We start from the raw sequence: 20,680 nt of genomic DNA, 5'->3' as shown, positions 1-20,680 counted from the left end.
ACCCCTTAATACCCTCGGTTTCACTCCATCAGCCATCGAGTAGTGTATGAGGTGGGATATAAAACTCAGTGCAAACAATATATTACAAAGCAATCAAGGACAATTTACTCAGACAACAGAGTCTATTTAAGAAGTGGGAGGTTACACAAATAAATACTGCAGAACAAAAGGAATAACGAAGCAGTGTTCATGTCACACATTTAACAAAGCCACCTTCAAATGATCCAGTAATCCATGATCTGCCTCACATGGAAACCTTTGGCATCCACTAGTTATGTCTACCTCAGGTTAAACCTCATCACTGTGAAAATTCTTACAGACAGCAGACCAGAATGGGATTTAAAAACTAAACCTTTCTATATATTTAACACAGAGCAAAGAAGGTTGGCATATAGAGTTAGGTAGAGGCTGAAATATCAAGCTATAAAGTATAAACAAAAATAGATAAATCATTTTCAGAACTTTGGAATTATTATTCTGAGATAATAAACAATACGAGTTTGTCAGGGTTCGAGATGTTCAGCACTAACTGTGGCAATGAGTGAAGGAGGAGGGGTATCACTGACAGTCACAGTACGGGTCTCCATTCTTCACTACACACGGTGCAGATTCCCAAAACTGCTGCCAGCTTCATGTAGCGATGGTCAATGATTTCACCGTCATTATAACCCACAAAATTTGTACCATTAGCACCTAGAGGTAAACTAGGAATTGTGTTGTGAAATTTCATAAAAACTGAAAGTGCAAAGCTGTTGTGCTTAAGATCTTAAGAACGTGTGAATGGATCTGCCTCAAAACCAAAGTTGATAATATGCATTAGAGCAGTCAAAAGTGCATACCACAGTCACAGCACAGACAAAGGTTTTAAAGGATATCATGAACGGCAAGGCTGAAATCTAGAAGTTTAAGCCAATACCAGAGCCTCAGAACAGTGATATGTGCTTGCAATTCTTCCCATGGCCATAAACATCAGACAGTAGGAATGGAAACCACCAAACAGATTGGAATAATTGGGGGAATTAACAAAAAAAAAATCAAACCATTGGCCTTTTAGCTCTATGGAAAAAGTGCATAAAAAATTTCTTTATTAGTCACATGTACATCAAAACACACAGTGAAATGCATCTTTTGTGTAGAGTGTTCTGGGGGCAGCCCGCAAGTGTCGCCACGCTTCCGGTGCCAACATAGCATGCCCACAACTTCCTAACCCGTACGTCTTTGGAATATGGGAGGAAGCCAGAGCACCCGGAGGAAACCCACGCAGACACAAGGAGAACGTACAAACACCTTACAGGCAGCAGCCGGAATTGAACCCGGGTCGCTGGCGCTGTAATAGCATCACGCTAACCGCTACGCTACCGTGCCTGGCCACAACTCACCCACGACAATGTCTACCGGCTGATTTCAGCAAAGCATTGTCTCAGTGTTCAGTCCGTCCCCTGGTTAGGGAACGAGGCATAAACGAAAATTATCTGACACAATTAAAACCTCCTCTCAACTTTGGGGATGCATTAATCTGTTGGTGAAGCTTTGAGAAGTATCCTATTCATATTCACAGTTCACTGAAAGTTGCCTCACAGGTGGATAGAGCAGTTAAGGAGGCCTATGGGATGTTAGCTTTCATAAATCGTGGGATTGAGTTTAAGAGCCATGAAGTGATGATGCAGCTTTACAAAACTCTAGTTAGACCACACTTAGAGTACTGTGTTCAGTTCTGGTTGCCGCATTATAGGAAGGATGTGGAGGCATTGGAGAGGGTGCAGAGGAGATTTACCAGGATGCTGCTTGGATTAGAGCGTATGGAATATGAGGAGAGGCTTAAGGTGTTAGGGCTTTATTCACTGGAAAGGAGGAGGATGAGAGGAGACATGATAGAGGTATATAAAATACTGAGAGGAATAGATAGAGTAGACAGCTAGTGCCTCCTTCCCAGGGCACCAATGCTCAAGACAAGAGGGCATGGCTTTAAGGTTATGGGTGGGAGGTTCAGGGGAGATGTCAGGGGGAGGTTTTTCACCCAGAGAGTGGTTGGTGCATGGAATGCACTGCCCTGGGGTGGTGGTGGTGGAGGCAGATAGATTGGACAGGTTCAAAAGTTTGTTGGATAGGCATATGGAGGAATGTGAGATAGAGGGATATGCGGGAGGAAAGGGTTAGATAGTGTGAGGGTGGTTTGATGGATGGCACAACATGGTGGGCCAAAGGGCCTGTTTTGTGTTGTATGGTTCTATGGTTCCTCAAATATCAGAATAATCTCAGTTCGATTTAATTTGGCATTCTAATGCTTTGAAATCAATATACAATAGAAAGTGTATTAAACATAATTACGTGTATTCACGGTGTAACGGCAGTAAACTTGAAGGGTGTGGATTTATTTTGCACTACTGTGAATTCAGTCCTTTACTGCCATCTAGTGGCACCCCTAGTGAAAATGAGCAAGTGTAGATACTAGAGGAGAACAAGTTATGATGCACTTCAGAATCATGGACAATGCCTGTTTCAGCAAGGTACCCAAATCTGCCTGAACCGGCCAAAGTGGAGCCCAACACAAGTCAGCACATTAGGCAAGAAAAAAAAATTTATAAATTAAGAATTGGCTCTCTCTCGATCAGGCCAGAATTTGTTGTAAAGCATCGGTGTGCCCCTGCAACCTTCAGTGCAAAACTCTTACCCACTGAGTTACAGAAATCATGTGCTGATAACGCCATCTCAAGGGACACAGAGAATCTGTGAACTACACGAATGAGGGATCATGTTATCCAAAAGTACTGGTAAATAAACAGGATTGAAGAGTAAAGTGAATTAAATGGGATGAATCAGTACGGCAACATTATGACCACGTTGCACTACAATGGAATTTTGTTTTTTTTGTTTTAATTGTGTTGTTTCTTGTATAATTTTGTACAACTTATATTTATGTTTTTCTTGTGAATGTTGTTCATCAAAGCTGTGTGCCTGTGATGCTGCTGCAAGTAAGTTTTTCATTACACCTGTGCACACATGTACTTGTGCATGTGACAATGAACTGGACAGACCTTGGGAAAGTGAAATTGGATTAAGAGGAAATATTATGTAGAAAACATAAAAGTGAGAATTTTAAAAGCAACTCAGTGTGAAAAGGAGTCCACACTTTAGTTAACTTCTGCAATGACATTGATTGGCTATCATTAATAATTCATTATAAAAGGTATTTAAGAGCTATAAGCAGTGGATTTAGGTAATATCTACTGTGCAAATGCAGCAATTTCATGACATACAGCTTCATGAGGCACTCAGCAAAAAGACATTTTTCACAAAGCCAACAGCACGTTGGCACAATGCAGACAGTGAGTTTTGCACATTCCGATCTAAGCACACATCTGTCCCTCTCCTCAAGTCACTACAACATTAGTGAAAACATAACAGCATCATTACTCTCACTGTTACACCGACAACTAAATCTGGCCTATTTATTTTATATATTTACAAAAAAATTTGACAACATCAATTTCGGAGAATTGAAATGTTCTTTCATCTCACCGGTTTTGTGTGAAACAATAAAGCCAAAAGTCACCTGCTGAGTTTCTGAATTCCAGAGTCTGTAGCTAGCAGTGGGGAACTACCATCCCGTAAGTTGCTCACTTCTCCTTAATGGTCAGGAGTCCAACTGGATTTCCAACAATTATCCCAGACATCGATGTGCAGTGTTAACAATAAATTTGCAACATGTTGTTTAGGGCCACATCCTTACAAAATGTTTAATGTCAAAGATATTTTATCCAAAATAAATTTAATTTACAAGTGTCATTCTACTTTATTTGTTGCTGCACTCTCTGTAGGTGCAACACCATATTCTGCATTATTTTTCTTTTTAACTACCTCGATGTACTTGTGTGGAATGAGCTGAGTGGATGGCAAGCAAGCAAAAGCCTTTCACTGTATCGCGGTACATGTGAGAATAGTAAACCAATACGTACGTTCTTTATCCTTTTCGACAAGTGATGAAGGTGGGGCGATCGCTGCTCCTCCCATACCTGAAATACAGGATAAAATTACCAGAAGGCCTTTCCCTGAACACAACAACTTGGCAAGTGCAAAATGAAAAGAAATTTAAAGCCAGCAGTTGCCTCGATGAGCACCCACTTCTTTTCCGCCTTTCCTTCTCCCTCTCTTCGTCATCCTCATCCGACTCTGGGTCTGGTCTTCTTGCGAAGCCACTAGGCTGTTCATGCCGCTCCTTCCTTCGCCTGGATGTTTCAACACAGAAATTGTACACTGAAAGGTCTTTTTTAAAACAAAGCAACACTGTTTTGCTCATTTTAAGGTGCCAAACTGTAAAATTACATTGAATCAACGGCAAAGGAAGCCACTGGGGCTCTGTGGTCAATCATCCCATTTTAACGCCACACATCTCATTCATTTACCTTTCCCAATCTGCCCCCACATCTCACTACTCCTTTCTCCCACACGTACATATCAATTCTCCCCGCAAATATTTGCTTCAGCCAGTCCGCATAGCAGTGAGCTCCATCTTCACAGCTGCGCTGGTAAGGAAATTTCTTCTAAATTCGTGACTTGATATCTTGCTGGCAGTCATTCTGAATCAACTTACAAATGGGAAAGATGTCTTCATAACTGCTATATGGAGTGTCATATTTTAAATCTGTTTTTAATATTTTAAGACTGTACAAGTCTAACACTTCACTCTCATGCAGAGAAGAAGCTCCAGTCTATTCAATCTTACCCAATAGCTAAACTTTTCAATATGGTAACATCCTTGTAAACATTTTCTTCCAGTGCTTGAATATTAAATACTCTACAAAACATTTTTTGTTTCATTGTGCTAGTCTCTTAATTTTCCTTTCAACTATTTCTTTATTAGTATTTTTTTCATAGAGTTATAATCATACAGTGATACAGCACAGAAACAGGCCCACTAACCGCCGCCACAATCTCAATAACTTCCCCTAGACTCTACCACTCACCTACACACTAGGGACAGTTTTACAGTAGCCATTTAACCTATCAACCTGCACACCTTTGGGATGTCAGAGGAAACCAGAACACCCAGAGACGGCACCAGAGGTCAGGATTTAACTTGGGTCTCTGGCACGATGAGGAAGTGGCTCCACTACCTGCGCCACCCTATAAAGTCAAACTAAAATGCTTAAAAACAATGTATTAAGAACATAGAACACTACAGCACAGTACAGGCCCTTTGGGTCACAATGTTGTGCCGATGTTTTATCCTGCTCCAAGATCTATCTAACCCTTCCCTCCCACATAGCCCCCTATTTTTCTATCATTCACGTGTCTACCTAAGAGTCTCTTAAATGTCCCTAATGTATCTGCCCCCGCAACCTCTGCCGGCAGTACGTTCCACGCACCCACCTAATAAGTTAATAATTAATGTGAAGAAAATGGCCCTAAAAGGTGAATGAGAAGTTTGGGGAACACTGGAGGTGGGCAATAGGTCTGTCAATATGCCAGGGAAGAAAAGCCAGGTTAAGGTCTCATGTGTTATGTTTTGCCAGCATTTGCATCTGTCAAAAAATCTACAACATTATCCTGCTGAAATAGCTCTGTGGATTTCCACCATTCTGTTTTTATGGCTGTACTCAGCCAGGTAAAACACTACTGTGCACATTTTACCCTCTAGAAAAGATAAGGCTGAGATAACTAAAATTTATGAGGGGGTTCGATATGATGCAATGTTTCCATGCTTGGAGGTGTCTACAACATGGGGGTCTACCCCACTGTGATAAGACTATTGAACGGTTCCTTTATACAATAAGATGGACTATGACTTCACGATCTACCTTGTTGTGACCTCGCACCTTATTGCACTGCACTTTCTCTGTAGCTGTGACACTTTACTCTGTACTGTTATTGTTTTTACCTGTACTACATCAATGCACTCTGTACTAACCCAATGTAACTGCGCTGTGTAATGAATTGACCTGTGCGATAGGTATGCAAGACAAGTTTTTCACTGTACCTTGGTACAAGTGACAATAATAAACCAATACCAAACAATACTTTTGTGTAACAGTTCTAGTAGGGAAGAGTTATTTCATTTGATCATACCACTGGTAGTGAAAAGATTCTGAATCATCATTGGTTCTAAATGGTGGAAGTCCGTTCCCAAACATCTACTTAAGCAAAGAATTATAGAGCTTTAAGGCAGTAGCTCAGTGCCACCTCCTCAGGGGGGATAACTGCTGGCTTTGTGGTGACACCAACGTCCCATTCTGCACAGGCAAGTAAGTCAAATTAGGAGTTCAAAAGAAATTTCTTTACCCAGAAAGTGGTGGAATATGGAACTTGCAACCACATGGGGTCATTAAAGCAAATATGAAGAAGTGCACTTAGGGTAAAGGTACAAAACGTGCATAAAAGGAAAAGAAATACAAGTAAGTTAGACAATGAAAGATGGAGAAGCTCCTGTGGAACACTTCTGACGGAGCCGGATGCCTTGTACACATCTGTGCTGCAAGGTCCACGTACTGCCAAAACTATAATTGGACTGTTTAAACAACTGGGAAGATATTTGAACGATAACCAATGCCACCACACAATGCTCACCATAGCATGGATACACCTTGCACAGCAATGCTCTCAGGAATATACCATCATCATCAGTGCCTGGGGTCAAAGGCTGTCACTGCGTCAGAGAGTTGTACGGCACAGAAACAGGCCCTTCGGCCCACCATCCATGCTGACCTTTTTGCCCATCTCTGTGAATCCCATTTGCTCACATTAGGACTGCAGCCTTCTATGCCTTGCCTATTTGAATATCTCTCTAAATGGCTCTTATGAGCAATAATTCAACCATCTCCTCTGGCAGCACATTCCAGATATCGACCACTCTGGGCAATAACCTTCCCCCTCAGATCCTCTCTAAAACTTCTTCCTCTCACCTTAAACCTATGCCCTTTTGTTTTTGATACACTTACTATGGGCAAAACGATTTTGACTGTCTACCCTATCTATGCTTCTCATAATCTTGAATACTTCTATTGGTCATTCCTCAGCCTCTTTTGCTCCAGGGAAAGCAAAGTCAGCCTGTCCAATCTCTCCCCAAACTGAAGTCCTCTAATGCAGGCAACATCCTGGCAAATCTCCTCTGCACCCTCTCCACATTCTTCCTGTAGTGTGGCGACCAAAACCACGCACAACACTCCAAGGGCAATCTAACTGGTGTTTTGCAAAGTTGCAACATACTGTCCCAACTCTTTTTTAATCTTTGCCTCGACCTAGGAAGGCAAGCATGCCAAATGCCTTCTTCACCACCCTATACACCTGGCTCCTACTGACTGGAATTGTACGACATAACCATCAGATCTAATCAAACATGAAAATAAAATCTGTAAAGATACCTGCTGTCTGCTCCATTGCACTGTCACAGAACAAAACTCATTCTAGTTTTATAAAGTCAGCACCAAAGGTTAAAGAAATCCCAAGTGCTGCGACTTCTCTCTCACGCATTATTCCAAACTCATGTCTCTGCAAAGAATTTCCCCAAATCCTTTGGGCATGACTCCATGGCCTTTAGGGAACTCTCTCCAACACTTTCACCTATCCAAAGAACCTGAAACTGAACAGTTGCTGGGGTTGTCATGCAGGGACTGACACACAGCAAGTTCTACGGTAAAGAAGAGAGAAGTACAAGCAGACTATATGTATCAAAGCAGGACCACAGGAGAATTAGGACTGCTTTTCTGTTGTGGTCAAAAGAAATTCTCAACATAGAAATCTTGAAGGTAACAAGATTTTGTTAAAAGTCCTAACCTAGGATGAGGGTTGTGACTTAGAATGAGAAGCGGGACTCCCGGTGCAAGAAGTGGGAACCACATAAAGAGGTGAGTGTCGGGACCCAGTTCCTTTCGAGACAGCGAGGGCCGTGACTTGGAGTGAGAAGCAGGACTCTCAGTCTCTAGTGCCTAGCTAAAGTAGTGACAATGGATCCAGGGTCAGTGGTGTGTTCTTCCTGCCAGATGTGGAAGATCTGGGAGATCTCCAGTCTCCCTGATAGCTACATGAGGTGCATCCAGTTGCAGCTCCTTACAGACCGTGTTAGGGAACTGGAGCTGCAGCTGGATGACCTTCGGCTCATTCGGGAGAATGAGAAGGTGATAGATAAAAGCTACAGGGAGGTAGCCACACCTAAGTTGCAGGAGGCAGGTAGCTGGGATTTGTGGATCATTGGGATCTCCTCTGGGGAAGGTATGACTGATGCAAAAGGGACGGGTTACACCTGAACTTGAGGGGGACCAATATCCTTGCGGGCAGGTTTGCTGGAGCTGTTGTGGAGTTTGGCAGGGGGATGGGAACCCAAGTGATGGGTCAGAGGATGGAGCAGTTGGTGTACAGGTTGATGCAGCGTGTTGAGAGACTGTGAGGAGGGATAGGCATTTGATTAGACAAAATTGCAGTCAGTTGGATGGGTTGAAGTGTGTCTATTTTAACGCGAGAAGTATCAGGAACAAGTGTGATGAACTTAGAGCAGGAGTCAGTACATGGAACTACGATGTTGTGGCCATTACAGAGACTTGCCTGTTACAAAGGCAGGAATGGCTGCTGGATATTCCGGGGTTTAGATGTTTCAAAAGGGACAGGGAGGGAGGTAAAAGAGGTGGGGGAGTGGCTTTGCTGATCAGGGACAGTATCACAGCTGCAGAAAGGGAAGACGTCAGTGTGGGTGGAGGTCAGAAACAGGAAGGGAGCAATCACTCTATTGGGAGTATTCTACAGACCCCCCAGTAGCAACAGAGACACCGAGGAACAGATCAGGAGGCATATTTTGGAAAGGTGCAAAAATAACAGGGTTGTTGTCATGGGTGATTTCAACTTCCCTAATATTGGTTGGCACCTCCTTAGTGCAAAAGGTTTGGAAGGGGCGGAATTTGTTAGGTGTGTCCAGGAAGGATTCCTGACACAATATGTAGACAGGCTGATTAGAGGAGAGGCCATTCTGGATCGGGTACTAGGCAATGAACCTGGTCAGGTGTCAGATCTCTCAGTGGGTGGGCATTTAGGAGACAGTGACCACAACTCCCTGACATCTACCCTTGCCTTGGAGAGGGATAGGAGCAGACAGTATGGGAAAGCATTTAATTGGGGGAAGGGGAATTATGATGCTATTGGGCAGGAACTTGGGAGTGTAAATTGGGAGCAGATGTACGCAGGGAAATGCACAATGGAAATGTGGAGGTTGTTTAGAGATCCCTTGCAGGGGGTTCTGGATAGGTTTGTCCCATTGAGGCAGGAAAAGGATGGTAGGGTGAAAGAACCATGGTTAACAAGTGATGTGGAATATCTAGTGAAGAGGAAGAAAGAAGCCTACTTAAGGTTCAGGAAGCAAGGATCAGACAGGGCTCTAGAGAATTACAAGGTAGCCAGGAAGGAACTTAGGAGAGCTAGAAGGGGGCATGAGAAGGCCTTGGCAAGTACAATTAAGGAAAACCCCAAGGCATTCTACTTGTATGTGAAGAACAAGAGGGTGACTAGAGTGAAGGTAGGACTGATTAGGGATAGAGGAGGAAACATGTGCCTGGAGTCGGAGGAGGTAGGGGAGGTCCTTAATGAATACTTTGCTTCAGTATTCACCCGTAAGCAAGAACTTGACCTTTATGAGGACAACATAAAACAGGCTGATAAGTTAGAACATGTCGATGTTAAGGAGGAGGATGTGCTGGAACATCTGAAAAACATCAGGATAGATAAGTCCCCGGGGCCAGATGGGATATATCCCAGGATACTACAGGAAGCGAGGGAAGAGATTTCTGAGCCTTTGGCAATGATCTTTGCCTCCTCACTAGCCACAGGAGTAGTATCAGGTGATTGGAGGGTGGCAAATGTTATTCTTTTGTTCAAGAAAGGGAGTAGGGATAACCCTGGGAATTATAGACCAGTGAGTCTTACTTCAGTGGTGGGCAAATTAGTGGAAAAGATTCTTAGGGACAGGATTTATGAGCACTTGGAGAAGCATAGTCTGATTAGGGACAGTCAGCATGGCTTTGTGAGGGGCAGACTCACGAGCATGATTGAATTCTTTGAGGATGTGACAAAACACATTGATGAGGGTAGAGCAGTGGATGTGGTGTATATGGACTTTAGTAAGGCGTTTGATAAGATTCCCCATGATAGGCTCATTCAGAAGGTCAGGAGGCATGGGATCTAGGGAAATTTGGCCGTGTGGATTCGGAATTGGCTCGCCCACAGAAGGCAGAGGGTGGTGGTAGATGGAGCATATCCTGCCTGGAGGTTGGTGACCAGTGGTGTTCCGCAGGGATCTGTTCTGGGACCCCTGCTGTTTGTGATTTTTATAAATGACTTGGATGAGGATGTGGAAGGGTGGATTAGTAAGTTTGCAGATGACACAAAGATTGGTGGTGTTGTGGATAGTGTAGAAGGTTGTCCAGGGTTACAACGGGACAGTGATAGGATGCAAAGCTGGGTTGAAAAGTGGAAGATGAAGTTCAACCCAGAAAAGCGTAAAGTGATTCACTTTGGAAGGTCGAATTTAAATCACAACACAGGGTTAATGGCAGGATTATAAGCAGTGTGGAGGAACAGCGGGATCTTAGGGTCCAAGTCCATAGATCCCTCAAAGTTGCTATGCAAAGTTGATAGGGTTGTTAAGAAGGCATATGGTGTGCTGGCCTTCATTAGTCAGGGGATTGAGTTCAAGAGCCATGAGGTAATGTTGCAGCTCTATAGAACTCTGGTTAGACCACACTTAGAATATTGTGTTCCGTTCTGGTTGCCTCTCTACAGGAAGGATGTGGAAACTTTAGAAAAGGTGCAGAGGAGATTTACCAGGATGCTGCCTGAATTGGAGAGCATGTCTTATGAGGATAGGTTGAGTGAGCTCAGGCTTTTCTCTTTGGAGAGAAGGAGGATGAGAGGTGACGATAGAGGTGTACAAGATGATAAGAGGCATAGATCGAGTGGACAGTCAGAGACTTTTTCTCAGGGTGAAAATGGCCAACACGAATGGGCATCATTTTAAGGTGACTGGAGGAAAGTATGGGGGGTGGGGGGGGGGGGGGGTGGAATGGAGGGAGGGATACAAGAGGTAAATTTTCTTTTTACACAGAGAGTGGTGGGTGAGTGGAACACGCTGACAGGGGTGCTGGTAGAGGCAGATACATTAGGGACATTTAAGAGACTCTTAGATAGGCACATGGATGACAGAGAAATAGGGGGTTACGTGGGAGGGAAGGGTGGGATAGATCTTAGAGTAGGATAAAACGTCGACACAACATCGTGGGCCAAAGGGCCTGTACTACGCTGTAATGTTCTATGTTCTACACCTGATGATCGGAGAGCTGGTGTAACAGATGCATCGATGGCGAGCCACAGCAATGTTTGCTTTTGGAAGAAGATGAACGTAGTTTTCAAATTACTTACTTCTCTCTTTCTTCGATTTCTTTCTGTCGCTCCAGCTCGCGCTGTCGCTGCCTGTCCTCGCGTTGACGTTTTACAACTTTCTCGTAGTCATTTGGGTACATGGGGTCATACTCGTCAGCCAGCGGAATCAATACCTCTCCTGTCGAGAATCCACTCGGTACTGGGTCCTTGGAAGGAATAACAACACTCTATATCCTAATTCAAAACAACTTCCGCAGGACCTGAATAAAGCCCTTGTGGGCAGGCCAGCCCTCTGAATAAAACAACTGTTGTTCTCATAACTTCTACCCCACTGTGATAAGACTATTGAACGGTTCCCTTATACAATGAGATGGACTCTGACCTCACGATCTACCTTGTTGTGACCTTGCACCTTATTGCACTGCACTTTCTCTGTAGCTGTGACACTTTACTCTGTACTATTATTGTTTTTACCTGTACTACATCAATACACTCTGTACTAACTCAATGTAACTCCACTGTGTAATGAACTGACCTGTACAAATGGTATGCAAGACTTTTTCACTGTACCTCGGTACAAGTGACAATAATAAACCAATGCCAATACCATAACCTTTGGCAATGGAGGAGAGAAAATTGGGTAAAGGGGGTAATGGCATTTGAGTATTTTAATTCGCCTCTGAATCAAAATGAAATCACATCATGTGAATATTATCTCACATTCAATTTTTTAATATGGCAATGAAACCACAATATAATTACTGTAACCAGTTTTTGAGAACACGTACTTTACAAAGCTAAAATATTGTAAAAATAACATTTGATACATTTACTTAACAACTCAGTAACATATGATCATGATGGGTCTTTTACTTCACTGCCACTATCCTGTACTGACCCCATATCCCTTGATTCCTTTAAATCCAAAAGCCTGATATTCTCGGTCTTAAGCATACTGATGGAGCCTCCACAGCCTCCTGGATAAAGGATTCCAAAGATCACCAGCCTCTGCATGAAGAAATCTCTTTAAATCTCTGTCCTGATTTAGCCAACCCCTTATTTGTGACCACGATCCTTGGTTCTAGATCCTCCATTCAGGGGAAACATCACCCCCGTATTTGCCTTGTCCAGCCTCTAAGAATTCCATACATTCTAAATGGGATCACCCCTCGAAGCGGTCAGCGTAACGCTATTACAGTGCCGACAACCTGGGTTCGATTCCGGCTGCTCTCTGTAAGGAGTTTGTACATTCTCCTCGTGTCTGCGTGGGTTTTCTCCCACATTCCAAAGACGCACCGGTTAGGAAGTTGTGGGCATGCTATGTTGGCGCCAGAAGCGTGGCGACACTTGTGGGCTGCCCCCAGAACACTGTATGCAAAAATGCATTTCACTGTGTTTCGATGTACATGACTAATAAAGATATCTAATCTTATCATTCTTCTAACGTTTAAAGAGCTAGGATGAGCTCCCCGTTCCTTCACCGTCATTGGGTCACAATCCTGGAATTCCCTCCCTGACAGCATTGTGGGCATACCCACACCTGCAGCGGTTCAAGGTGGCAGCTCACCACCACCGTCCCAAGCAGGCCTATGGATGGGCAATTAAACGTTGGCTAAGTCTGCAAAGCCCACAACCCTTGAATGAATGAAAAAAATTCTCCTCGTAGGACAATACCCCCCACCCGCCCCCCACCCTGGATAATTTCAGGAATCAACATGTGGACCTCTGCTGCACTCCCTCCTTCCCTGGATCGGGAGACCTGTACACAATAGTGCAGGTACAGACTCACCAGGGATCTAAATCGTATCAGTAGGACTCAAATCCTTCTGCAATAAAGATCAACTTTCCATTTGCCTGCTGAATTGTTTACTGCCGCTACATATTAAATTTCTGTGCTTTGTGTACAAAGCCAGCCAGGTTCCTCTGAGCACCATCCATAAAACACTCCGCTAAACAACCTCGCGTTTCCACATTATGGCTATCAGCCGTGCCTTTGCCCATTCACTACATTCCCCTGAAGCCCCCCCTCCTTTTAACTCACAATGCCACCCAGCTTTGTATCATTAACATTCTTGGATATATTATATCAGGTCATCATAGGAAGGATGTGGAAGCATTGGAAAGGGTGCAGAGGAGGTTTACCAGGATGCTGCCTGGTTTGGAGAGTATGGATTATGAGGAGAGACTGGGCTCTTTGGAGAGAAGGAGGATGAGAGGAGACATGATAGAGGTGTACAAAATATTAAGAGGAATAGATAGAGTGGACAGCCAGCGCCTCTTTCCCAGGGCACCAATGCTCAATATAAGAGGACATGGCTTTAAAGTAATGGGTGGGAAGTTCAAGGGAGATATCAGAGGAAGGTTTTTTACCCAGAGAGTGGTTGGGGCATGGAATGCGCTGCCTGGGGTGGTGGTGGAGGCAGGTACATTGGTCAAATTCAAGAGATTACTAGATAGGCATATGGACAAATTTAAAATAGAGGGATATGTGGGAGGAAGGGGCTAGATAGCCTTAGGCGAGGTTTAAAGGTCGGCACAACATTATAGGCCGAAGGGCCTGTATTGTGCTGTACTGTTCTATGTTCGAGGTCCCCTCATCCAAATCATTATCGTGAAGATATTTGTAATCACTCTGAGGATGATAATGAATCACACCAGCAAAATTAACAATATCTGGCTTCCTGCACGCCACCAGGACACTGACTTCTAGCATTTAATTTTTTTTATATAACATCTACTTATGCACTGTGGACACAATCTACCTTACAGTTTACAGGTAAATTTTGACAAAGGCTTTTGGACCTGAAATATTTACTGTTTTGCTTTCCACAGATGCTGCCTGACCAATGGAACGTTTCCAGCATTTTCTCTTTGCGTTAGATTTCTAGCATCTGCGTCTTTTTTTTAATTTTCACTGGTAAACCAACGATTAAATCTGAACAATCAGACAGCCAGTGACAAGTGGCAATGAAACCCTTCTGGTTGTGGTAACTCTGGGGCTGATATCCCAAGGATTATCAAACCTATAGAACTGTAGCTCATTTCTGCATTCCCCCCCCCACCCCATCCCCCACCTTGTCTCAGATTGAAGAGAGATATTTTGAATTGATTAAAATTTATAATTTATACCTTTAATCCAGATGCTATATGAGGTGGGGTGTCAACAATCTGTCGGTCTTCCCCGGAGGTGCCTCGCTTTAGGTCTATCACAGGAGCTAAAACCGTACTCTGCTTGGAACGTTGAGTCTAAATGCACAGACAGAAAGCGTCCATAAGTCATGGTGCTACCAAAATGAAGCCACCTCATTACAAAGGCAGTAAATAAGATGCAAAGCAATTTTAAAAATCCTCCTCTTACTGTACACCAACAATATCTTAACAGAATCAGATTATCACTGACTTATATGACGTGAAATGTTATTTTGCGGCAGCAGTACAGTGCAAAGACATAAAATTACTATAAACTACAAAAATAAATAAATACTACAATAAAGGAATAACGAGCTAGTGTTCATGGACCGTTCAGAAATCTGACGGCAGAGGGGAAGAAGCTGTTCCTAAATCGCTGAGCATGGGTGCACCATCAGAGAAAAGAGATCCGTGATAAACTTGAAGATGCTACTTCGACTGCAGAGAGGTAACTGCTGACATCCTTGGCAAAAAAAAACAGAAGCTGGAAGTGGCTGAGAAACAAAAACAATACATTCAGTTCTTCCCAATCTTACCCAGGATGTTGCATCAAACCTTGAGCCATCAGGACATACAACATTAACTTTTGGCTTCTCATTCAACATCCTCAATCTCAACTCCACTTTCCAACCCAAATAAAGCAAACATTAGCTGGGAAAAGAAAAATCCCCCCAAAAACTTGACGAGTTTTTATGGGTAATGTCAAAGGTGAAGCTGGAAGTGGTTCTTTACTCAGGCAGGACAAAAGTACAGAGACTGAGGGAAATACCTCTGAGTGTTACTCAGTGCCAGGACAATCAGTACAAAAATACAAATGACAATTCAAGTCTCATTTGGAAGTTTGATAGTAGGATCAACTGAGTTGAAGTTAACGTAAAGGTGTTACCTTTGCTTGTGTCAGTGTTGCTTTCTTCACCTGAAGCTGCGATTGAAGAAGTTTGAAGTTTTTCGACCAGCCCTCTGTTTTAGAGTCGCTGGTCTCCACACCCAGGTCATCGTAGAGTGACATTGCGCTTTCTCCTTAGAGCTGAGATGAACAGAAAGCTAAATCAATTTAATTCAATAGTTAAGGAAATAATGCTGAAACTTCCTCAATGTAGCATCCTTCCCCAAGAAGCTCCAGCGGACTGGAGATGACACGGTGGCTGCTGCTGAGGACAGAGCCCTAATCCTGACCTCGGGTGTGTGGAGTTTGCACGTTCTCCCTGCGCCCGTGTGGATTTCTACCGAGTGCTTTTGTTTCCTCTCACATCCCAAAGACACACTGGTTGGTAGATTAATTGAGGGGAAAAAGAATATCAAAAGGGGAGTTGATGGGCAAGTGAGAAAGAACAGAGCCACAGAAAAATGAGAGGGAAAAGTCACGTTGGTGGGATTCTTCTACTGGCGTTTCAAATAAAAAGCATTCAAGAAGAACAGAACCAGGGGAAAGATGAAGGAATGAGAACGTGAACTGCACATCAGTGGGGTTCAGTTGAAAATTAAAAAAGCAGAAGTGATATGTAGTGCAACACTCAAAGGATTGAAGGCCACAAGAGAAATAAGGAGTGAAAGGAATTTTTTTTTTAAAAAGTCTTATTTTCATTACTATAAAAAAATTTTACTATTTATAAAATATTAATATAAAAATAATATAAAAAATTATTAAACTTGCTTCTCACACAGCACAGTAAGCAGAGCTGCTGCCTCACAGCTCCAGTGACCCAGGTTTGATCCCGACCTCTGGTGCTGTCTGTGTGGAGTCTGCACGTTCTCCCTGTGACCATGTGCGCTCCCCCAAATGGTTGTTTTCCTCCTACATTCCACTGGCTGGTAGGTTAATTGGCCACTGTAAATTACACCGAGTGGGGAGTTGACTGGGCGTGTGAAAGAGAATAGGTCATGGGGAATAGGATTTATGGGATAGGTGAGACAGTTGGCATAAACTCAATGGGCCAAATGGTTTCCTTCTATGCCCTAAGGAAATAGGGGTCACAATACTGAGGGCTGAAGACCCAGTCCAAAAGCTGTAGCATATCAAATCAAGCTATACTTTATTGCCATTCCCCCATATGCTGTAAAAACACATGGAGGAACAAAATGTCGTTTCCCCCAGACTCTCACAGCAGAGGACATACATAGAACAGAGGACATACAATAAACACAGACAAAAAAAATTGTGCAAGTACAAATAGTGCAAAAAACAGGATATACAGAATACAAAATTAGTGCAGGGTTAGTGCAAAACCGAGTTGGACGAAGAAAATACAGAACTCAGTGTGTTGCACTAAATGTATAAACATGTTCAGCAGCAGCCAAAGTTCTTATACACTGTTGTGCAAACCAGGGCTTTTGACGTGGCATTTGTCTGAAACTGCTTCTAGGGTATTCAGGAGCCTGACAGCCTGGGGGAAAGAACTGTTGTACAGTCTAGTAGTTCTGGCCCGGATGCTCCGGTACCGCTTGCCAGACGGCAGTGGGACAAATAGGTCATGGTCCAGGTTGAGAATTGTGAAGTGTCACTAAACTTTAAATGAAAATATGAACAGTTCTCTTTTCACTACAAATGAAATAACTCCATGACTTTAAGACTGGTTTGATATAACAACGACAATGCTAAGTAGCCGTTTTAATCTGACCCAGTCTCCCTCGTATCTAGAGGCAGTCTGGTTGTAGATTTTGAGATTAAAATTTATATAAACATTTACTCAGCGGAAGCACACAACTGGATTAATGATTTGTTCAAAGCAGCAAAAATAACTTTGTCTACAAACCAAGAAACTGAGTTTAAAGCCAAAGGAAACAGAGCAACACTACAGCAATAACACCAAGTGCACCAAATCAGCTCGAAACAACACAGCATGAAGAGAACAACTCTGAATACTGAGTTACAACAACCAAAATAAGAAAGCCCCCAGGAACGTGAAGACTGACAAGGCTGCTGGCTTTGACAACACCTGCACTGAACGGATGAGGAAATTTGTACCAGTAATAAAGTCTAGCTTTGCCAAACCATTTAACTCCTGCGTGATGATAACTATTTAAGATCGGGAGACACCTTTTTGCCGCCACACTTTTGAAACTGGGTAAGAACGTATGAGGCCCAAAGAATTTGACTAAGTGTCTCGTGAATTAGTTTATGGATAAAATGGGCACGTCACAGACTGGCCAGGTGGTCAGTACTGAAGATGCATTCGATAAACTGTGAAATCACTGGTCACACCTTCACTGACCTCCTAGCAGTGCACAACACTGTCAATTATCTAAATGGAGACACAAGAGGCTGCAGATGCTGGAATCTGGAGCAACACACAACCTGCTGGAGGAACTCAGAGGGTTGAGCAGCATCTGCAAGGGGAAATGAATTGTTGACACTTCAGGTCAAAACCTGCATCAGGACTGAGTCAATGGACTGAATGCCCTATCTCAGTCCTGAGGCAAGGTTTCCACCCGAAACGTCGACAATTCCTTCCCCCCCACAGATGCTGCTCAACCTGCTGAGTTCCTCCAGCAGATAGTTTGTTGCTGTCAATTATCCAACTTTGCTTTAGAAAGTCTACAATAGGATGAAGGGACCACCAGTTTGCACAATCCAAACACTGACCATAAGCTCACACTTCTACATTAAAACATGGAGGGAAGTGCAGCTTCTGCAGAAGTGAATCCACTTGTGGTCTAACATGGCAACCCTCCTTTTTAACATCTACACAAACAAGCCATCCACACACACGCAGCTACAACAGTGCTAATAATGGGCCAATTGCAATGAGCCCACTCTCCAGCCTGACTGCAAACTTTGCTGCCAGTCAACTGTGACCAAATCCAGCCAAGGCACGAGTCAGTCAAGGCAAGGTGCAGACACACAGATAAACTTCAAATGGACCAGCTTATATGTGACTCACTACACCAACCCAGTTTACATCAGAGTGATCCCACACATACTACACTCTCTTTCAAGAGCACATGAGGAGAACACAAAGTCAGTGCTCAAAACAGTAACATTCACAACTCAAAATGGGGCGTTCAGTGGGGGGGGGGGGATGTATAGTAAGTGGTTGAAGATGGTAAGCGTGAATAGGAGTTGTGGGGTAAGTGGGATGATGGGGATTACGATGAGGGGGAGGGGTTGTGGGTGTGATGGGGAGGTGATGGGCAAAGGGGGGGATGAGGGGAGGGGGGATGAGGGGAGGGGGGATGAGGGGAGGGGGGATGAGGGGAGGGGGGATGAGGGGAGGGGGGGGAGGGGGGATGAGGGGAGGGGGGGGAGAGGGGAGGGGGGGGAGAGGGGAGGGGGGGGAGAGGGGAGGGGGGGGAGAGGGGAGGGGGGGGAGAGGGGAGGGGGGGAGAGGGGAGGGGGGGAGAGGGGAGGGGGGGAGAGGGGAGGGGGGGAGAGGGGGAGGGGGGGAGAGGGGGAGGGGGGGAGGGGAGGGGGGGAGGGGAGAGGGGGGAGGGGGGGAGGGAGGGGGAGGGGGGAGGGAGAGGGAGAGGGGGGGGGAGGGGGAGGGGGGAGGGGGGGAGGGAGGAGGGGGGGAGGGAGGGGGGGAGGGAGGGGGGAGGGGGGGAGGGAGGGGGGGAGGGGGGGGAGGGAGAGGGGGGAGGGAGGGGGAGAGGGAGGGGGAGGGGGGGAGGGGGAGGGGGAGGGGGGAGGGGGAGGGGAGGGAGGGGGAGGGGTGGGGAGGGGGGAGGGGGAGGGGGAGGGGAGGGAGGGGGGAGGGGGAGGGGGGAGGGGGGAGGAGGGACGGGGGAGGGGGAGGGGGAGGGGGAGGGAGGGGGAGGGGGGAGGGGGAGGGGGGGGGAGGGGGGGGAGGGGGGAGGGAGGAGGGGGGAGGGAGGGGGAGGGGGAGGGAGGGAGGGGGGAGGGGGAGGGGGGAGGGGGGAGGGAGGGGGAGGGGGAGGGGGGAGGGAGGGGGAGGGGGGAGGGAGGGGGGGGAGGGGGGAGGGGGGAGGAGGGACGGGGGAGGGGGAGGGGGGAGGGGGAGGGAGGGGGAGGGGGGAGGGGGAGGGGGGGGGGAGGGGGGGGAGGGAGGAGGGGGGAGGGAGGGGGAGGGGGAGGGAGGGAGGGGGGAGGGGGAGGGGGGAGGGGGGAGGGAGGGGGAGGGGGAGGGGGGAGGGAGGGGGAGGGGGGAGGGAGGGGGGAGGGGGAGGGGGGAGGGAGGGGGGGAGGGGGAGGGGGGAGGGAGGGGGGGAGGGGGAGGGGGGAGGGGGAGGGGGGACCCTCGACAAAAGCCACCAGTGACCCCCCTCCCTTCCCATCAAGCTCCGCGCCTCAAACCAACGGCGGCCCCGCGCTCCCCCCCGCCCGGTCCCGGGGTGGGCGGGAGTAGGCGGCGGGAACAGGCGGCGGGAGTAGGCGGCGGGAACAGGCGGCGGGAGTAGGCGGCGGTCCGCGGCCCCTCCGGTCCCCCCGCGGCTCCTCACCCGCGCCTCTCCAGCCGCCGCTCGGCTTCCGGCTCCTCAGGTCCGTTCCCATCAACGGTCCGGCCAGAAACCAGCTCCCCCGCCCGCCAGGCCCACTCGCTCTGCACCGCCTGACGTCAGAGGTAAGGTGAAGCCCCGCCCCCCGGGACCCAGAGCCCCTCCCACCACTGAGCTTGGCCACACCTCGTTGCCTGGATGACCTCAGATCTACCCAGTATTTCCAGCATTCCCCATTTTTGTTAACTTTTTAATTGGTTCTCCTCCATGTTAACCCCACGTCTACTTGTCAGGATGTGTCTCTGGTGATTTAGCTGTGGTAGGCATCACCGCCTGCCTCCATCCAAGGTTCCAGTTGAGGTCACCAGCAGTATTGATTTCCTTTCTGGATCCCAGGGAATCCACAGAATCCATTTGTTCTTCCAGTAACACCTACATGGTGTTGCAAGCCGTCCATACAGACCACTCCAAACAAGAAAAACAAAGGACTACAGATGCTGGAATCTAGATGGAAAAAGCAAGATGCTGGAGGAACTCAGCACATCAGGCAGCATCAATGGAAAAATGTCGACGGTCAACATTTCAGGTCAGGACCCTGTGAAGAAGGGTCCTGACCTGAAACATTGACCTCCTGCTTTTCTCCACGGATGCTGCCTGGCCTGCTGAGTTCCTCCAGCATCTTGTTTTTTTCATGAGTTCATCATCAGAATGCATGCTCAGGTACGCAGTTAGGGGGATACAG

The 20,680-nt window shown here is 46.1% G+C and overlaps 1 protein-coding gene across 1 annotated transcript in view; it reads right to left on the bottom strand.

Annotated features, from left to right (window-relative positions):
* The window catches only part of rbm17 (RNA binding motif protein 17), a 36,732-nt gene extending 16,578 nt beyond the window's left edge, over positions 1 to 20,154 (bottom strand). The window contains exons 1-6 of the mRNA XM_052033776.1: positions 19,942 to 20,154; positions 15,431 to 15,571; positions 14,485 to 14,601; positions 11,395 to 11,561; positions 4,123 to 4,226; positions 3,957 to 4,013 (exon numbers count right to left, since the gene is read on the bottom strand). Coding sequence (XP_051889736.1) covers positions 3,957 to 4,013; positions 4,123 to 4,226; positions 11,395 to 11,561; positions 14,485 to 14,601; positions 15,431 to 15,553 — 568 coding nt within the window. The 5' untranslated portion in view covers positions 15,554 to 15,571; positions 19,942 to 20,154. The remainder of the gene's footprint in view (positions 1 to 3,956; positions 4,014 to 4,122; positions 4,227 to 11,394; positions 11,562 to 14,484; positions 14,602 to 15,430; positions 15,572 to 19,941) is intronic.
* Positions 20,155 to 20,680: the final 526 nt, after the last annotated feature.

Source organism: Pristis pectinata, chromosome 19 (assembly GCF_009764475.1).
Source record: "Pristis pectinata isolate sPriPec2 chromosome 19, sPriPec2.1.pri, whole genome shotgun sequence".
Taxonomy (NCBI): domain Eukaryota; kingdom Metazoa; phylum Chordata; class Chondrichthyes; order Rhinopristiformes; family Pristidae; genus Pristis; species Pristis pectinata.
Note: the sequence above shows the minus strand (reverse complement) of the source record. Positions and strands in the feature narration are given on the sequence as shown.